Genomic DNA, 18,354 nt, shown 5'->3' with positions numbered 1-18,354 from the left:
TGTAGTCGAAGGGGCGGCCCTTCCTTTTTGGGCGCTGGCGGTTAGCTTGCTTTCTTTCGGCCCACCTGGAGCTCGATGATATCATTGCGCTGGGGTCATGTTAGTGGGAAGTGCGGGCGGTGTTGTGTTGTGTGCGTCGTCGTAAAGCTTGTAATGATACCATATGTACGAGGAGTAAATTACACACCACAACACCATATTGTTGCACCTTCAGGTCTGGTTCTCCACCCCCCTGGGGGTCAGGATGGTCGTTGAAGAGGAGAGGAGACAAAAGAAGAGAAGAAGGGGAGGGTCTAGACGTCCTGCATGGAGCTCACGCGAGGCGGCGCCCAGTTGTTGTTGCCGCCGTTCTTGGAGAAGGTGGTGGTGTGGGCGTCGATGTAGCGGTCGTACTTGATGCCCAGGCTCTTCTGGTTATCCTTGATCAGATCGCGGATGCTCTTGTACCGCTTCAGCTTGTCCGACTTGAGCAGCTGATCCCGTTCCGCCTCCACCGACTTCATGTCCGCCCCCTTAGGCGCCTGCACCACAACCATTAGTTTGCAGCACATACACGACACGACACGACACGACACGACACGACACGACACGCGACACAAGCCGCGCAGGCACCTACCTGGAGCCAAACGAACTCGCCACGATAGGGCTCTGTGTTGACGACCACGAAATGCTTGAAGGTGATCCGTCGCCTCAGGTTGTAGGGGATCACCGAGATGCGGAAATCGCCCGGACGCGTCGCGTACCGCACCTGCGCATCGCACACACACGCGCGCACGAGTCAGCATCGCCCTCCGTACGGAAACTCGCGCGGGGGGGGGGAGATGCGTACCAGCCAAGCGCCGTTGTAGTTGCTTGCCGAGGCGAGCAGGCCCTCGGCTTCCTTCTGGGAGAGATCACCGTGGAACCACTTCTGGCTTCCCAGGTCGTACAACTGTGCGATGATGTGCGGGGGGGGGGGGCGTCAGCGCATTAAGCCCCCAAAAAAATCCGACGTTCATGAGGAGAGGGAGGAAACCCGAGAGATCATGGCCGGGCAGTCGAACGGGCCGAAGTAGTCTACAAATTTTTGCAGGTTGGCCGCAGTGACCACGTCCTCCTTCGTCACTGTGGCATCGAAGAAGAAAGGGCGCATGGTTAGGCGAGGGTCTTCGGTGAGGCACTCGCAACTGGCTGTAAGAGTACCGAGGGCGGAGCGGAACATGATGATGGCCTCATCCGAGGCGTGGACCTGCAGGCGGTAACAAGTCGCCAGACAACTCCAAAACACTGGCCACGTCGGCTTCGGCTGTACAACCGGCCAAACAAAGAGTTAGCTCGAGCCGGCCAAGAATGTACAGGAATGCACGAATGTGGGAAGGGGGGGGGGGAAGAGAAAGAGCGTACGGCAGTTTCGACGAGGAAGTATTTGCTCCAGAAGTCGCGGGCCTTGCTGTCGTAGATCTCGGCCTCGAGGAGGATGCGCGGGAAGGAGTGGTGGGCGAGGATCTTGGAGAAGGTCGGGCGCATAGCGGGGTCGGGATGCCAGCACTCCTCGATGAGCTTCTTGAGCGTGTCGCTGGGGCACCAGTCGGGCACTCTCAGCTCACGCGGCTCCCACACGTCCTGGTCGCCTCGCCTCTCGTACTTGAACGGATCTATTGCGGCGGCACATGAAAGAAACAGACTAGTGTTAAGGAGGCGGAGGCGAAGAATGACTAAATAAACGGCAGCTGCGGACGACCGACATACTCTCACGCGAGAGGAGCTGCCACAGACACACGCCAAAGCTGCGTTGTGTTGTTTTGGGGTGGAACACGGGTCTTAGCGTCTGAACACACGAAAGAAGGAAAACCGCAATCTAGGGTTGTACCTGAACACGTCGGCCTTCTCGGTGACAACGGCATCACCCCTCTGGGCCTCGGGCGACATGTAGAACTGCGTGCCCCACCCGGCCTCCACCTTGCCTCCCTGGATCTTGGCCAGACCTGCAGGTCACAATTACGGCGCCACATACAATCAGCCTCCGGCGATAGTAGCATTATCTTCTATCTGCATGAATGCATGCGATGGAATGGAGCAGGGCAGCACGCACCGAAATCAGCCACCTTGACGGTCATGTTCTTGTCGAGCAGGAAGTTGGCAGGCTTCAAGTCCAAATGCAGGATCGGCGGGTTCTGGTGGCGAGGGTAAAGGATGAAAAAATGGGTCCGCAGCAGTGGACACAAGGGAGGACCACATGCATGTGCCCTACGTACCATGCAGTGTAGCCAGTTCATGGCCAACGCCACGTCTCGTGCGATTTGCATTCGCTGGAAGAACGTGAGCGGAGTCTGACCGTTGAGCAGGGTGTGCACATCGCCGTTCTGGCAGTACTCCATCACCAGCATGAGGTTGTCCTTCTCCATGCACACGCCCATCAGCTGGCAAATATTACCGTGCCGCAGCTTCCTGTGCCCGCGTACGCCCGGGTTTGTGCCGCGCGTGAGTTGCTGACGTAAGCAGCAAAGGGTATGGACTGGAGGGGTGGGGGTGACATACGTCATCATCTGAACCTCGCGCAAGAAATCCTGAATAATGCCCCGCTCGTTCTTTATATCCTTGATCAGCAGCTTCTTGACTGCCACCTCGGTGCCGTGCACAACGCCCTTCCACACCTCACCAAACGCACTGTGGTAACGCACACAAATACAGCCAATGCACAGAATTAGCCAAAAGCTGTGAAACAAAGGAACGTCAACGAGAATGGCTGACGTGCCCTCTGCCCAGAAGCTTATGGAGTTGCACGTCCTTCGCCTGGATGTCTGCTCCGTGGCTCGCCGAAGAGCGTAGCCTGTCAATTCACTCAGACGTGAGACGGTTGATATGCAGAAGTGAACCCACAACGAAAGGTCCCGACGACAACGTACGTCCGCCTGCGCAGTTGGATCTGCTGAAGCACGGATCTCATCGCGGGCTTGTGCAATTCCTGCGCCACTTTGCTGTCGACCTGCAGTCGAATGGCCTCCATCTCCTCCTGCGTCATGTTGATGCCGCTGTTGCCACTCCCGAGAGCGCTCAACGAGTCCACTCTGTCGTCCGCCGGGAAGGAGTCGCCGTCGTCAAAGTCGAGGGTGTGCGCGCCCGAGCCGCCGTGGAGGCTCGCGAAGGGCGGCGGTGGCGGCTCCGTCTCCCACGCGTCGGGGTTCTCTTCGTAGTCCTCCTCCAACTGTCTGAACTTGTTGAAGAATTCTGCGGCCGCGCACAGATCAGCACACACCCCGCACAACGATCAATGTACTCGCGAGCAAAGAAGAAGTACCTCTGGCAGTGGGCCTTTGCTCGGGGTCGGCGTGCCAGGCCTTCTGCAACAACTTACACAGGTCGGGGTGCATGTCGTCGAGCTTTTTCGGGCGCAGGTTCTGCTTGACGACAGCGCTCATTTTCTCATAGGTCGATGTGCCCTGTATCAACATGCCCTCGTACGGATCGACGTGCCTTCCTGCGCATGCAGGCGCGAGGGGTTGTAGGATGATGAGTCACTGTGGGGGGGGGGGATTACGACACGGTGGCGTGCTTAGGGACCTGTGAGCGTGCGCGCTGCTATTTCCCAAAGAACGATAGCGGCAGAGTAGACATCGCCCTTGTCGCTCGTGACGCCTTGGACGAGAATCTCCGGCGGGCTGTAGGCCATGGCTATTTCGTCGTAGGTGGTGGTGATCCGCTTTCCCTTGGAGTTGTACCTCATCCGACCAAAGTCGCCCATCTTCAGCTGCCAATAGCCCGTCATCTGTTGCGAACAGCGTCACTCGGTGAGCAGTTAACAGCCCTGCGCTGCGCTGCGTTGCGCGGCAAAGGCGAACCAAGAGATTCTGGGGACGGATGGCCGAGTGCACGACTGAGAGATTCTGGTGATGCAGCATCTTGAGAGAGGCGAGTAGCGTCTCACCCAGCTTGAAGAAGATCTCCCAATTGAATATCTTGGCCCTGGTGCACAAGGATTGAGAATGTGTTAAGCCACACCGGCGAAGACGCCGGACATCAACAAGTGGTACCTGTTGGAGAGGTATTCCTCCATGGTGCCCTTGCACAGCTCCATCACCACGCATATCTTGGGCTCCACGCACAGACCATAGAAGAACACCATGTGCGGCGACCGGATTGAACTGTGAGCACAACAGTGCACTAATTAGCATAGAGAGGAACCAACCGCGCCCGATCGCTGCAGAGCTTCCGGAAGGCACTCAATATCGAGCACGGGACGAGCGCTCACGTGGGTACCTGACGAGTTGGAACTCTTCTTTGAAGGACTGGAGGTCGACGAAGACCGGGTTGAAGATCTTAACGGCCACCTCGTGGCCGTTGTACTCGCCCTCGTAGATCACCGACAGCTCACTTTCGTGAATCTTGTCGTTGAGCACGATATCGTTGAAGTCGATGAAGTAGTGCATGGGTATGCCCAGCCCGCGCTGGGATAGAACTGGAGAGGATAGAACGAGGTTGGCAAAGGCATTGGATTTTTGAAGTAGCGCAATTTGCCCAATTGTTGGCCAATCTATGAGCATAGGAGGTTCGTGGGGCAGGAACGGACCTTGTGAGGACTCCATGATCGGCAAGAGATGTCAAACAATTGCCTAGCAAAACAAAGAATTAAGGAATGTTCAGCGGCGTTCTTCCTTTCCTTGGATCCTCTGACAGGCCACCTTGACCTCTGAGGTTGGCGCAACCGGCTGATGCTCTCCGTCCTTTCTTGTTGTCAGGTAGGTGCAGGAGATGGCTCACTTTACTTTTCCTTTCTCTATTTCTCCTCTTCTTTTGTTGTCCCTTCCTTCTCCGCCAACCTCTTCGCCTCTTTCTCGCGAGATGTTGTGGCGAGTCACAGCCAGATGCAGATGAAGAGGTGGCGCACCTCGTCAAGTGAATGCGTTGAAGATGGCGTGGTTGGAACGCTGGGCCAAGGCGCTGAAAGACTGGACCACGCGCACCCTACACTCAGACGCGCCGTACGCAACAACAGCCGCTCTGTCTCGCGCTAGACAGACGGAAAGAGATCAAGCTCTCTCTGTTTGCCTTTGTCTGTTTCGTGGTGGCCCGAACCAAATACACAACAACACCCCTCTTGCGTTTCGTGGGTATCCGCCAAAAAAAGAAAACAAAAAAAAACACAAATCCACATTTTCTGAATACCTCCGTTGCCTTCCACATCTTGTGGCTTGCTCGCAGGTCCATCGACGCCGCCGGGCCGAGCTTGCGGGATCGCTGCGAGGGGGAAGAAGGTTTGGGACGTGCAGGATTGAGGGTGATGGCTGGCAACTAGTGCCCACAACCTGGGGAGTGGGGTATGCAGCGCACAAGAGCCCGCAAGCGAATTATTTATAATTGGAAATTTCCGGAGGCTCTGTGCGTTCGTTTGTGCTCTCGCACTCTAAACAAGAAAGAGGTAGAAGAGAGATGTGGGTCGAGCCCACGGCCCGGCCGTGCAAGGAGGATCCACGACTATGGAGCACCCTCGAGCAGAACGATTTCTTCACAATGCAAACATTTCTGCCGTTCCTCACCCAGCGGCAGATGGCCAAGGAAAATGCGGCTAAGCAGAGTGGGAGTACAGTGGAACGTACTCCTTCCTCCTCGATCGGCACTTCGTCTTCGTCGAAGAGAAAGCCATACCTCTTTGCCTCCACACCAGCTCCATCTGCAGATAATCGCACGATTTTTAGCCACTTCCGAGCTGAGCGATCCGACGCCGATGGCCCGCACCAGCAGGACTCATCTGCACCGATTGATTGCTCGGTCCAGGAGACGCAATCGAAGCCCTACAGAATCATTCTGAAAATTGATCTCTTCCCCAGCGTCACCAAGGCGCTCGGCACTTCTCCCGCTTTGGCCTCTGCGACCTCTCACCAGCTGCAACCCCCGCACTCGCTCACGGCATCGCTCAGCGGGTGGATCAGCCCACGGCGCAACACGACCAGTTTGCCCAAGCCGACGAAAGAGGACACCACCAAGTACCTGGTCGTGGTCGCTCACGCCGACAAAGAGCACCGCATACGAGAGCACTGGAACTGGCTGCAGGTGCGTTTCATTCTTTATCATTCATCTTTATCTTTTTTCTTTATTCATCAAGATTGATTAGCATGCATTTGCTAAGTGGATCGGTACAGACCGTGCTGGTGCCGGCGCTTGCACAATTCGACTTCACGACGGGCAACGCCGATGAAGAGAACGAAGTCTATCAGTTCATTGTGCGCAAGATCTCAGGTTTTTCACCCTTGCCACTTGGCCGTAACAATGCATCGTGCTAAGAACATGTACCCACCATGAATCGGCCGATGTCGTTCTGCACCGCAGGTATGGCCACGGAAGAGGACATGCAGCTGACGCAGTCGATGGCCGAACCAGCCCAGACGGGATCGCGACTCTACACATCCGACCAGGTCGTGTCGATGAAGACCAAGAAGGACATCCGCGGTCGTGCTCAGAAGGAGCCCAAGGAGCGCACGGCGTCCAATGAACTGCGGCGGCTCAAGCGCCAGTTCAAGGAGGTCGTCACCGCTTTGGAGGGACCTTGGGACAAGGAGAAGCAGTCCCTCGTCGCCTGTACGTGATTGTCACCACCTACCGCGCATCATTCTCTGGCTTTGGCTTTGGCTTTGGCTTTGGCTTACTCGAACTGTGCACACCTGCTGCAGATGATTCGTGTGCTCTGGCACGCGACGTCAAGCGAGCGGGCATCCTGTGGATCACGGCCAATACGCTCTACTTCTCCTCCGAGTCGTGCAAGCTGCTGCTGCCCGTGCACGAGATCCTCTCCATTACGCGACACGCCTGCGCCGCAGTCATCCATTCGCCACCTTCCACACTCGACGAGTCCATCGAACTATGCACCGACAACGGCACTGTGCGTTACCCCGCCGCCGCCGTGCATGGCCGCACTGCTTGTCAACTGACACAGATTCCCATTTCACCACCAACCACGAAGTTCGTGTTCACCGACTTTGCGGGGCTGAAGGCCGATGAGCTTTACAACGTGCTCGAGGAGCTGTGGGAAGTCACGCTCAACCGCATTATCATGCACATCGTGGCCGCAGCCGACGAGCCTACATTCTTTCCCGCCTTTGTGTGCGATGACGATATGCGGCAGTGGTACGCCGAAGCCGAGCTCGATGTACGCGCCTCCACACCTTGCCCCCCCTCCCATAATCTCTCTTTAAGAAGGTTGGTGACGTTGATGCGGAACCGCGTTCGCTCATGTACATGCCTAACGCGTTGCAGGATGGCGAGAGCGAAGAGAGCGACTCGGTGAGTGAGAAGTCTTTGGAGACGTCCTCATCGTCACCTTCGTCGGAAGAGACTGACAGTAGCGACCGCCACACGGGCGAACGTCACGCGCGTAAGCGGCACACCAAGACGAAGAAGAGGCGGCACCACCATCACAAGATGACTCGCGACTCCAAGCGACTGAAGAGCGACGGCGACGATGATGATGAAAAGAAGCAGAGCCAAGAAGAGCGGCGGCGGGAGCGACGCGAGCGGCAGGCCGAAATGCTCCGCAAGTTCGAAGCCGAGCTGCCCGAGGCGGATCGATACACGGGCTCGCGCTGTTACTTGCGACCGATGAGCACCGACGTGCTGGCCTTCCCGACACCCCTCACCCATTCCTCGCTCCTCGAGAAGCGGCAGCTCAAGCAATTCCGCAGCCTCTTCCGCCTGCCGCGCGATCAGAGCCCGCTTGACGGTACTGTTCCCCTTTGAACTGCACAATTTGATGTATTAATCCATTAATCAATCAATCAATCAATCACCCTGTCGGGTTGTGCGCGCAGTGTCCGATTGCTCGGTGCTGTGGATGCGCAACAAGCCCGAACGCCACGCGGGCAAACTGTACATCACCGAACGTTTTGTGTGCTTCCACAGCGAATACGATCAACAGAACTTTGTCGTACGTTCCTCCTCGCACTCTCGATCCGAGCCATGATGGTCTGTAGTGTGTATCAGCTGTTGACTTGACTCTTGCTTTCTCTCGTTTGTATCAACTGGTCACCAGTTCTCGCTGTTCCTCGGGGACATCGACGTGTGCAAGCTCAAGGACGAACAGAGCAAGGCCCTCGTCGACAAGAAGGAAGCGTCGGCCAAACGCAATCCCTCGCCACCGCGGAAGCGAGGCCTCTTCTCTTTTGTACGCCCACCCGTGTGTCAATGCCTCCCACGGTGAGCGGTGAGCGGTTGTGCCCTGCTGACGTAGTAGTGCACCCGGGTAACAGGGTAACAGTCCAGTTTCAGCGCCGGACAAGGAGCGCACCTACCTGGTGTTGTTTGTGGGCGCCAACAAGGTACACCCGACCGACGCCCCAGCCACTGCATCCACGCGCTGCGTGCATTCCCGCCAGCCTGACTCACTGATGATGGGGCTGGTCATGTATTGCTGCGTCAGATGGTGTTTGACATCCACAGCACCGATGCGCAGCCGGCCTCGAAGCGAGCCAAAAGCGTCCACCGCGCGATGTCCGAGCGGATCGTGGGCGCACGTAACGCCGTGCCTCCCGCTCCGGGCGACCACCACTCCGTCCGACCCACGTATATCCATGCATCAGTTTTTTTGTTTTTGTTTTATCTTTTCATTCGATTGGTCGCGTACTTGTACTCACCTTCTTTTGCTGTCGACTGGGCATCGGCACCGGCACAGGCCCAGGAAAATGTACCCCGGGGTCGATGTACAGCTGTATGGCAACCCTCGACACTTCAGCGATGACTACCTCGTGGATCAGGTAAGCAGCAGCAGCACCACTACTACTACCACTGGCGGTGGTGAGTGTGACTGGATGCTGATCGCGTATATACACACTACCCCAGGTGAAACAAGAGGTGCTGTGGGATGAATACTTCACTGAGTACGGGCGGGGCAAGGGCATGCTCCAGAACCGACAGCAGCTCCACCAGCTCCTCTCCAACGGCGGCGTCATTGAACACCTCATCGGTGCGTGTCTTGCCTTTTTTTCGCGCCATGCGCTTCCGTGTGCCTTCATCTTACGCGCGTTTGACTGCCCACAGGTGAGCTGTGGCAGGAACTGTCGGGTGTGAGCATGCTGCGAGCACTGGGGCGGGGCGAATACCACCAGATCCTGGCGACTTTCAAGGCCCACACCAGCCGCCACATTTACCAGATCAAGCTCGTGCGTCTCCCCTTGCCTCCCGTTCTGCAGGCTGCTCGCCAGCGTCGTTGTGACGATGCTGATGATGCTCTTTTGGGTGGTTGTTTGTCGGCAGGACGTCAAACGCAGTTTCCCGGAGCACGGCTTCTATAGGAGCGAGGAGGGCATCTCGAAGCTCACGCGTCTGCTCACGGCCTACTCGTGGCGCAACCCACACATCGGCTACACCCAGGGCATGGTACACCTCACCCCACCCCACCCCACCCCCCACAACGTACAACGACGAGAGCTCGACACTCATTCATGACTCGTTTCACTTACATTGCGCAGAACCTGATCTCGTCGGTGCTGCTGTGCTTCATGTCCGAGGAAGAGGCCTTCTGGGTGCTGGCCTACATATGCGAGGTGCTGGTCCCCGAGTACTACACCCCGGGGCTCTTCGGGCTCGTTGTCGATCAGCGCGGTACGTCGACCTATGATAGTTGTTCTTTTAGAAGAAGAAGAAGAAGACAAGGAAGACAAGGAAGTGCCATCATGAAGCAATAATGACCATCGTCCGTCGTGCCCGGCGTGGTGCAGTGTTCGACGAGTTGGCGAAGGAATGTCTGCCGGTTCTCTATGCCGAGATGCAGGAGAGGGAGACGCCGCTGGTCCTCTCATCTTCGGCCTGGTTCATGGCCCTCTTCGTTGGCTTCCTGCCCTTCGAGGTATTGTCCCCACTTCCGCACTGCTCGCCCCCCGTCTTTGTCTGCCTTGTCTCGAGAACACGAAGCGGCCGCAGTGCTGACTACATACGTGGGGGCACGCAGTCGCTTCTGTGGATGCTCAACCTGCTGCTGTTCGAGGGTCCCGGGAGCGGGATGCTGTTCAAGACGGGCCTCGCCATTCTCAAGCTCAAGGAGAAGGAGATCATCGCCAACGCCGACGCCAACCCCATCTCCCTCGCCGCCTCCATCCAATGCGGCGACCTCATCCACGTACTCCTTCTCTTCCATCCCTCTCCGTCTTCGTTCTTCGTTCTTCTCTTTTGACGTTCGGTTCTCACGCGGTGGCCACTGTGCAGTCGATGCGGGAACTCGAGGAGGGCGGAGCGCTGAGCCTCGAACGCATCGCGGCGCTGCGGAAGAAGCACCGCTGCCGGCTGGTCAAGGAGATGCTCAGCGCGAGCCACCTCACCCCGGCCATGTTCGCCTACACCACTGCCACGGGCGTCGCTGCATCTCCGTCGCTACCGACCGCCACCACCGCATCGTCGCTGCCATCGACGCCCGCGGCCGATGCTGATGCAGTGTCGAGCACGCCGCCGCTGCCCCGGGCGGGCGGCACCGGTGCATCGCCATCGCCGTCTCCGGAGAGCGCACGCCGGGCCGGCGGTCGGCCGCCCGTACCGCGCCAGCCTATCCCCACCCTCACTCGCGCTGCCACCGGTACCTAACACCCGCACGCATCGCACGCACGCACTCGCGGCTCACTCGTGTCGTGCGTTGTGCGACAGAGTCCAACTTGGTGTCCAGCAAGGAGATTGCTCTGCGCAGGCCTGCGCTCGACACAGGCGCCGATCAGAAGCCCAGCCTAGGTCGTCTGGTCCACACCAACACCGGTGCGCACTCCCCGAACGCCTGCGTGTGGGCTTGGCTGGTCCTTGAAGAGGCTCAACTGACCTAACGAGTGCACACGATGGGCCAGGCTTGAACATGTCGGTGCTGCAGAAGAGGCGAAGTTTGAAGGACAGCCCCCACCTGTCGGCAGGCGGCGGTGTGCTTGACGCCCTCATGTCGTCGTTCAACAAGTCCAAGAACAAGTTCGGCCGCAAGAAGAAAAAGTCATCCAGGTACCTTCACACGCCTATGCACACCACACGCACCGCACACGCACACGCACGCACCACACGCACACACGCCTGACATTTCTCATCACAATCACGTCACGGCAGCAGGCGAAAGAAAAAGAAGGCGGAGGCGTCGGGCAGACGCAAGTCTTCGGGGCGAAGCCGAGGCCGAGGCGACGCGGAGGAGAGCGAAAGCGAAAGCGAGACGTCGGCCTCTGAGTCGGAGACGGAGGAGCTCTACGACGGCCTGAAGCCGCAGAGTCTGGAGAACTTCCTGCTGGGCAAGCGGCCCGACGGCAAGTTCCGCGCGCCCGCCATCCGCTTCTCCGAGTCCATGGTCAACCTCCACTCGCCCTCCATGCTCGCCTCCTCCACCACTGCTTCCTCTTCCTCTTCTTCCAATTCTCTCTTCACGTCGTCGGCCTCTCATCAACCATCGGCGGGGCGACGACTGCCGGCCATAACGATGACGACGCCGGCGACGATGACGACTGCGGCGGCGGATGCGCCCCAGCCGGTGGCCAAGGTGGGGAGCAGGCTGCGCGGGATGGTGAGCCGAGCGAAGGACAAGGCCAAGGACCAGGTGACCCAGCGCGTGCGCGCCAGGAAGGGACACGAAAGCGAAGACGAAGACAGCGGTGATAGCGAAAGCAGCAGCAGCGACGATGACGAAGAGCGCCCAGCGCCACCACCACGCCGCTACCCTCGGAGGATGGAACAGGTGGAGGACTGAGCTGACAATGCGCGCATGTAATGTAATCTCTTTTCAATTCTTCTTCTGTTGTTCATGAAGGTCGTCAGTACTCATCAGAGTCCTCGTCTTCATCTGAGTCGGACGCGCCACCCAGCATGTTGAGCAACCCTTCGAGTCCGTCGCCGCCCATCATGCCGGTGCCGTCGTCATCGTCGTCTTCATCGAAGTCGTCGCCCATGAGCATGTCTTCGGCATCGGCGTCCTCGTCTTCCTCGTCCTCCCCGAAGGCGTCGTCGTCTTCGATCTGGTCGTCCATTTCGTCGCTGTCGTACGCGTCTGGCCGCTTGCGCCCCACTTCATACAGGCGCACCACCGAGTCCGAGTACGTGTTGGGCGCGTACTCCACCACCGCAATGTAGTTGTCCGGCGCCATCACGTGACTTCCCGGCCGCCCCAGCTTGTCTGTAGTGGTCGCGGGTAAGCGCGTGTCGTGCCGTGTGCCGTGTATGTGCGCATGCGTGCGTGTGCGTACCGGGATCAGGAACGTCGAGCGCGAGGTCGTAGATGGTCTTCTCGACATCGACAGAGGCGATGTGCGCATAGTCGGAGGCGTCCAGCGTGACGAAGAGGTTCTGCTGCGGCATGTGCGGACGCCTGCACCACCATCCAAGCCAGCCAAACATTCATTCAGTCTCTCTAGTGCGATCTATGCCTGCGGGGGTGGTGCGTGTACGTACGTTTGGGGGACGTTGTCGTATTTGCGCGGGAAGCCATACATGACGTCGCCCAGGCCGTTGAAGACGACATTGGTCTTGTCCAGCACGGGCACCGTCTTCAACAGCTTGAACGTGTGCAGATCCCACACCTCACTGTTGCACACGCGAGTGTGGCACGAGCGAGCGTAAGCGAGCCGGCGCACACAAGCGTGCGGCGTGAGCGGTGCCGTACCTGTTGATGACCACCTCGCGGCCCGACGGATTGAAAACGCCGCTGCCGTAGTTGGTCAGCCGATCGAACTTGTGGATGGCTCGCGAGTAGCGCGGGTCCCACAACACGCCTACACCATTGGGACTCTCTAGTTAGCAGCCACCCAGCCTGGTTCAAATTCCAGCAAAGCTCCAGCCAAAATGACGTGCAGGGTAAGGAATGTAGCAAAAGGTGGTGAACGTGCCGTGGCTGAGGACGAGGTCGTCAAAGGGACTGAAGCAGGGCTTGGTGGTTGTGTGGTGGCGCCCCGACGAGCTGTCCGGCTCGTGGGTGAGCGACGTCAGCTTCTGGCCGGTCTGCACCGAGAACAGCATCGTCGTGTGGTGATTGTCGCTGCCGGCGATGATCGTCGAGGCGTGGTTGAACACGCCCGTCTTGCAGTCCGCCAGCACGTAGACTACATTCACCACCACCACCACGCGCATGAATGTGAGGAATGTGCGCTCGACCATTGGGGTGGGGAGGGGAGTGGAGGACAAGAAGAGCGTGTGTGGTACCGGGCTCCTCGTCGCGCACTTTGGACAGATTGTCGGAGGTGTCCCACATGCAGCCGTTGTCGTAGTGCGAGAAGGTCAGCAGGTGCCGCCGGTTGTCCGAAGGCACCAGCGACATCACACTGTAATCTGCGCACACACCGCACACACCGCACACGAACAGTGATTAACGATCGTCGCCGGAGCCATGATTGTGGAGAGAAGCAGCGGGCGGTACCGTGGCATTGCCAGGAGCTGACGAGGGAGGTGGTCTCGATGTCGAAGATCTTGACATCGCCGTCGTGACTGCCGGCCAGCAGGCGGTTGTTGTTGTAGAACGCCGTGCAGGTGATGACCGACTCTTCGTCCCGATAGACGCGCACGGGTCGGAAGCGGCTGTAGACGTGCCGGCGCATGAGATGGGCACCTGGTACGCGCCACCCACAGCGTCAGCAACACTCTTCAGTTTAAGGAACTGCAGAGTTTGTGTGTGTGGTGTGACTGGCAAGGGTACCCTTCATTCCGCCATGCTGTGGCGTGGTATTGAATTCGCGTGCGAACAACCGCGAGGCGATGTTCTGAGGCGCCTTGAGCCCGAGCGGGAACGGCGTGTTCGACGGTGTTGGGCACCTGCGCGACAACACACACACACACACACACGACACGGCACAACACGAGAGGGTTAGCGGTGCGTGCGAGGGCAGCCGTCGGCCGAAACCTGTGCGTACCGATGGGGCTGGAGCAGGTTGAAGGGCGGGAGGGTGGCGATGGGCATCGGGCAGCGCTTGTGCTGGTCGACGCAGTACTGGACCACCATCTTGTCGAGCGTGTTGCGCCAGCCCGGCTCGCGGCCCTCCTGCGACGGAGCCTGCGACGGCATCGGCCGCAGCTTCGCCTCCTTCGCCAGCGTCGCCGCCGTCTTCGAAAGCCCGTGTTTCCTTTTCATGCGTGTGCGGTGGTGCGTGTGCGGTGTGAGTGGAGGCGATGAGAAGGTGCCAAAAGGGGGGAAGGTCGTACTGGAGGTGTTCGTAGACGAGCTGTAGCAGCTCGGTGTCGGAGTAGGTGATGGGGGTGCTGTTGACGATCTTGGTCCGCTCGAGCTTGGAGAAGGTCGGGTCGATGGCGTCGTTGATCGTGAGATTGGCGTCCCGCTCCTTCTTCGTGTCCTTCCGGTCCGTTCGCCCTAAAATCATCATTAACGTTATTATCATTATCATTTTAGTATTATTATGTTTGTTCAAAAAATGTACCTGCGATCTTGTTGATGAGGTCGAGCGCGTAGTACTTGAACTGCTGGTGCTCGTTGATGTTGTCCGGCAAGATCGGATCTCTGTCGGGGAGTGGCCACTCCATCAGCGCACAAACACCCCCTTTTCCAACTACAAGACACCCAGCGGTGGCGATGGTGGGTGGCGGGTGGTGGGGTGGGTACCGCATCAGGTCGGGCAGGAGGCGCGAGGTGATGTGTAGTTTGGAGAGGATCTGGCAAATGGTGGGGTCCCTCGCGATACCCAGCAGAGCCCGACACGCCAGCGACCGAATCGCATCTGAGACACGCCCACGGGCGCCCAGTGTCAGCCAGCCGGTGGCCGGCGGGGAAAGAGGGGAATGGATGGGGGGAAGGAGGGGGGAGTACCGGCGTGGGAGGCGGGCTCGCGGATGCGGAGGAGCGAGAGGAGGATGCGGATGCCGTTGCTCGCGCGGATGCTCTTCCACACGTGCTTCAGCATCTCCTCGTCTCGCGAGAGTCCCGCCATGACCCAGATTATGCCCAGCGCAGCTAACGACACGACACACGACACGACACACGACACACGACACGCGTTAGGTTTGGTGTCGTGTGTGCGTGTGCGTTCGTGTGTGTGTACCTTTCATGACATCGGGGAATTCGTAGGAAAGCATATCCTTGGTGGGGTGCTGACTGCCAGAGGCCGCGTCGAGAATGATCGCAATGCCGCGCTCGTTCGATTCCAGCGAAGTATTCACTATCAACCCTTGCACGAACGGCAACTACATGTAGCATTGTTAGTATCCCTAGTACACACGCACGCACACGCACACAGGGGAGGGTGCGTCACCAGGCAGGTCATGTAGATGATTTCGAGGCCGAACTGCGCGATCTCGGGGTAGCGCCAATGGAGGCTCTGACTAATGAGATCGAATAGCACCGTGTACCCATCCTGCTTCACAAACACCTCCACGTGCGGCCATTTTGATCTGTTTGTGTTGGTCGTGCGACACGACACGACACGCGTTAGAGCACAGAGCAATGAAGATATAGAGAGTGCGTGGAGGCACGAACCGGCTGAGGTAGTAGGCAGGGACGGGCTTTCCGCGACCTTCGCCCTTCTCGGCGGCCGACTCCTCCTTCTCGAAGGGCGACCCGAGCAGGTAGTCGATGGCCTCCCGCGCCGTGTTGGCGTCCATGTCCAGGGCCTTGTTGGGCGGCAGGAGCGGCAGCGGCGAGGCGGGCGCCATGACCGTGGCCGACGCTGACGTGGCCACGGACGATGAAGTGGTGGTGGAGGTGGAAGTCGAAGTAGAAGACGACGACGATGAAGAGGAGGAGGGTTGGTGCTTGTTGGGTGTGTGGAGACCGAGAGTGGAAGACGAGAGTGTGAGCGCGCCGCGACCGCTCTCGCGTCGCTTCTTCTGGTGCTGGGCCTGCAGGTGGGCCGCGAGGGACTTGAACTGGGCCTTGATCCCGGCCTCCTTCACCAGCAGGTGCGACCTAAAGTACTGCTTCAGGGACAGCATCACCTGATGATCGGCACCCCCACCCGCGCGGCCCAGCCAATCGTCAGTCTCCTGGAAAGCGAAGAACGAAGAGCGAAAGCGAAGAGAGGGAGGGGAGTACGGCGTGGATGAGGGAGATGATCTGCTTCTTGGGCGTGGGTTCGGCCGCCGTGTCGCTGTTGCCTTCGCCGCGCAGGATGCGCACAAGGCACGTGCGCAGAATGTGGACGAGCGTCTTGAGGCCGGCCATCGAGTCGGCGTCGAACAGTTCGAGGATCCTCGGGTAGGAGACCGCAATGCTCAGGAAATGGCCCGCCGAGATCCTGTCGTTCAGTCCCACACGCCACGTCATGCCACATCAGCACCGCACCGCCAGTTTCCCGCCATATTGGCAGCTGCGCCGAGAGAAGCGCGCGAAGGTACCTGGCCGTGTCCTGGGGCGTGTTGAGGATCCACATGACCCGCTTGACGAGGACCGAGGGCAGGGGCTCGGGGAAGAGCAGGATGCGCTCCATGACCGTTGAGAGACACGACAGGCCGTAGAAGCAGAGTGCAATGCCGCCGCACAGATAGGGCTCTTGCGGGACCTGCATACGCGAGTGTGTGTGTGTGTGTATCAGTGACCGTGCGTGGCGTCCGCGCGGTGCGTGCGGTGTGTGCGTGAGTTGAGTACCTGGAGCAGGGCGTGGAGGCCACCCTTGTCGACGAAATCGTGGGCAAACTTCTTATGGGCGAAGAGCCGATTCAGGAACGTGAGGGAGTCTGTTGGTGCGCGCGACGCATGCGCATGTCAAACAAACACTGATCAACATCGGGCGAGTGCGAGGCCTCTGAAGGTTTTCGGCGGGTGCTGATACCAAAGAGCACGAATGTGTCGGTGAGTTCGAGCAGCGCGAGTACGAGCTCAACGCCGTCTTCCTTGACCAGCGGCGGAAGGATCTCCTGATACTCGCCCAGCGCGCCGAGACACCGAACCACATACCGCTGTGTGCGCGTGTCGTGCGTGTGCCGTGTGCGTGTTAGCGACCGCCGCTTGGCAAGCGAGGTGGTGCGTGTGTGCGATGGACGTACCAGTTCGGTGAGACTGATCTCGTCCTTTGCCGGTGGCGCTTCGGTTGCGGGTTCGTCCTGCGCCGTGGCGCTGTCCGTGTCGAGTGACTTCCCCTCGGCGGCGGCGGTGGCGCTGGCGTCGGCATCAGCAGGACCAGACGATGGCGACGCGGACGGCTCTTTGGTGGACTTGGCGGACCAGCGCAGCCCCTCCTTCAGCCGCCGGAAGAAAAGAGCCGGCAAGTCCGTCCCGATGGCCAAGTCGCCCGTCTCGCCGTCGATGAAGATCGCAAACAGGCCTTAACGGGTATGGCCCACGTTGGCACGAGCGTGAGTTTGATGGCATCCGTACACGACACACGAAACGCGACACACCACACGACACCACACGACACACGACACACGACACGATATGTACACACCTGTGGCGTAAGTGCGCAGAGGCTGCGCGGCGTCCCTGACCCAGTTGCAGAGGCGATGGTAAACTTTTTCCTGAGATGCAAAGAAAAATTGGTGGTGAGTGCGTGTGAACGAGCGAGTGGTGTGAATGGACCGAGTGGTGTATAGGCGCGCACCTCTTCAGGTGTGAGGTCCAAGGACCAGTAGCGAATGGCCTGCCCACCCGTGGCGAGCAAGCAGCGCGTAGCGGCGGTGCACACCTCGAGGTCCTCGTCGAACAGATACCGATAGATGATCTAGGACGAGGCGCACACGAATCGTGAGACACGAGCACAGCGCGTGTAAGCGCGAGCAGTGCGGAAGAGAGCGTACGATCTCGGGCAGGCGACTGCTGTCGAACATGGCCATGAGCGGGCCGATGAAGCTCACCGGGACGGCCTGGTAGCGAATGCTCTCCGACTCCTCGTTGGGCTCGGTGTTGACTCGCTGGAACTTGAGGTCCTCCTCCTCGAAGATCTCTGCCAACCTTCATCCAACCACAACACCACGTGATGTGAGCACAATTTAAATTAATATAAAACATAAATCGCGAACTAAAGAAGAAATTGATTGGGATGAGATTTTGGGGTGAGCGGTACGAGTTGAGCGTGGCAGCGATCTCCTCCTTGCCAGTGATCTCTTCCTCCACTAGATTCGAGATCTTCATCATGACCTCTCGCAGGACCGGTGCCTCGGTGTCTACCGTGGAGACGCCCGGAAGAAATCCAAGGTCAACATCATCTTCATCCTCATCTTCATCCTCGTCTATATCTTCATCACCTTCCTCTTCGCCACCCTCTTCGTCTCCCTCCTCATCGCCCTCTTCGCCACCAACAACGATCACGTCCTCATCCTGATCTTCATCTTCATCTTCATTTTCATCCGCCTCGACATCCATCACTTCCTCCTCCCCATCCCCGTCCGATGATGAAACCTGAAACTGGTCATCCTCTCCCTCCATCTGCTTGCTGCCGCGCCGTACGTGTAGATGTATGACTGGCCTTCTGATATGAAAAAAAAAACAATCTCCTGATTTCTTGAATT

General features: G+C 58.7%; 3 protein-coding genes across 3 annotated transcripts; 1 reads left to right on the top strand and 2 right to left on the bottom strand.

Moving 5' to 3' along the window:
• Positions 1-293: 293 nt before the first annotated feature.
• On the bottom strand, positions 294-4,406 carry ACA1_288400 (Dual specificity protein kinase shkB, putative; the record flags this gene model as incomplete). Its single annotated transcript, XM_004367817.1, has 18 exons — positions 294-521; positions 617-748; positions 830-931; positions 1,016-1,104; positions 1,183-1,285; positions 1,384-1,634; positions 1,729-1,799; positions 1,850-1,964; positions 2,072-2,153; positions 2,235-2,427; positions 2,518-2,633; positions 2,731-2,809; positions 2,886-3,207; positions 3,278-3,457; positions 3,541-3,745; positions 3,819-3,942; positions 4,011-4,121; positions 4,237-4,406. The coding sequence occupies 18 exons, from the start codon at positions 4,404-4,406 to the stop codon at positions 294-296; spliced, it is 2,673 nt and encodes an 890-aa protein (XP_004367874.1).
• A 1,000-nt stretch (positions 4,407-5,406) lies between these two features.
• On the top strand, positions 5,407-11,665 carry ACA1_288390 (TBC domain containing protein; the record flags this gene model as incomplete). Its single annotated transcript, XM_004367816.1, has 22 exons — positions 5,407-5,569; positions 5,654-6,027; positions 6,117-6,213; positions 6,304-6,552; positions 6,645-6,853; positions 6,908-7,120; positions 7,228-7,690; positions 7,779-7,894; positions 8,000-8,131; positions 8,217-8,285; positions 8,387-8,529; positions 8,639-8,720; positions 8,806-8,929; positions 9,004-9,125; positions 9,220-9,342; positions 9,435-9,567; positions 9,684-9,811; positions 9,914-10,081; positions 10,168-10,531; positions 10,600-10,704; positions 10,791-10,935; positions 11,041-11,665. The coding sequence occupies 22 exons, from the start codon at positions 5,407-5,409 to the stop codon at positions 11,663-11,665; spliced, it is 4,347 nt and encodes a 1,448-aa protein (XP_004367873.1).
• A 64-nt stretch (positions 11,666-11,729) lies between these two features.
• ACA1_288380 (WD domain, G-beta repeat-containing protein) lies at positions 11,730-18,271 on the bottom strand (the record flags this gene model as incomplete). Its single annotated transcript, XM_004367815.1, has 25 exons — positions 11,730-12,088; positions 12,159-12,280; positions 12,364-12,495; positions 12,575-12,683; positions 12,759-13,010; positions 13,111-13,236; positions 13,325-13,513; positions 13,601-13,716; positions 13,815-14,024; positions 14,104-14,269; positions 14,337-14,416; positions 14,519-14,633; positions 14,723-14,866; positions 14,955-15,096; positions 15,165-15,303; positions 15,389-15,894; positions 15,944-16,145; positions 16,246-16,409; positions 16,496-16,584; positions 16,680-16,806; positions 16,894-17,171; positions 17,295-17,364; positions 17,448-17,567; positions 17,644-17,797; positions 17,910-18,271. The coding sequence occupies 25 exons, from the start codon at positions 18,269-18,271 to the stop codon at positions 11,730-11,732; spliced, it is 4,473 nt and encodes a 1,490-aa protein (XP_004367872.1).
• Positions 18,272-18,354: the final 83 nt, after the last annotated feature.

This window comes from Acanthamoeba castellanii (genome assembly GCF_000313135.1).
Source record: "Acanthamoeba castellanii str. Neff unplaced genomic scaffold scf7180000084777, whole genome shotgun sequence".
NCBI classification, from domain to species: Eukaryota; Discosea; order Longamoebia; family Acanthamoebidae; genus Acanthamoeba; species Acanthamoeba castellanii.
Note: the sequence above shows the minus strand (reverse complement) of the source record. Positions and strands in the feature narration are given on the sequence as shown.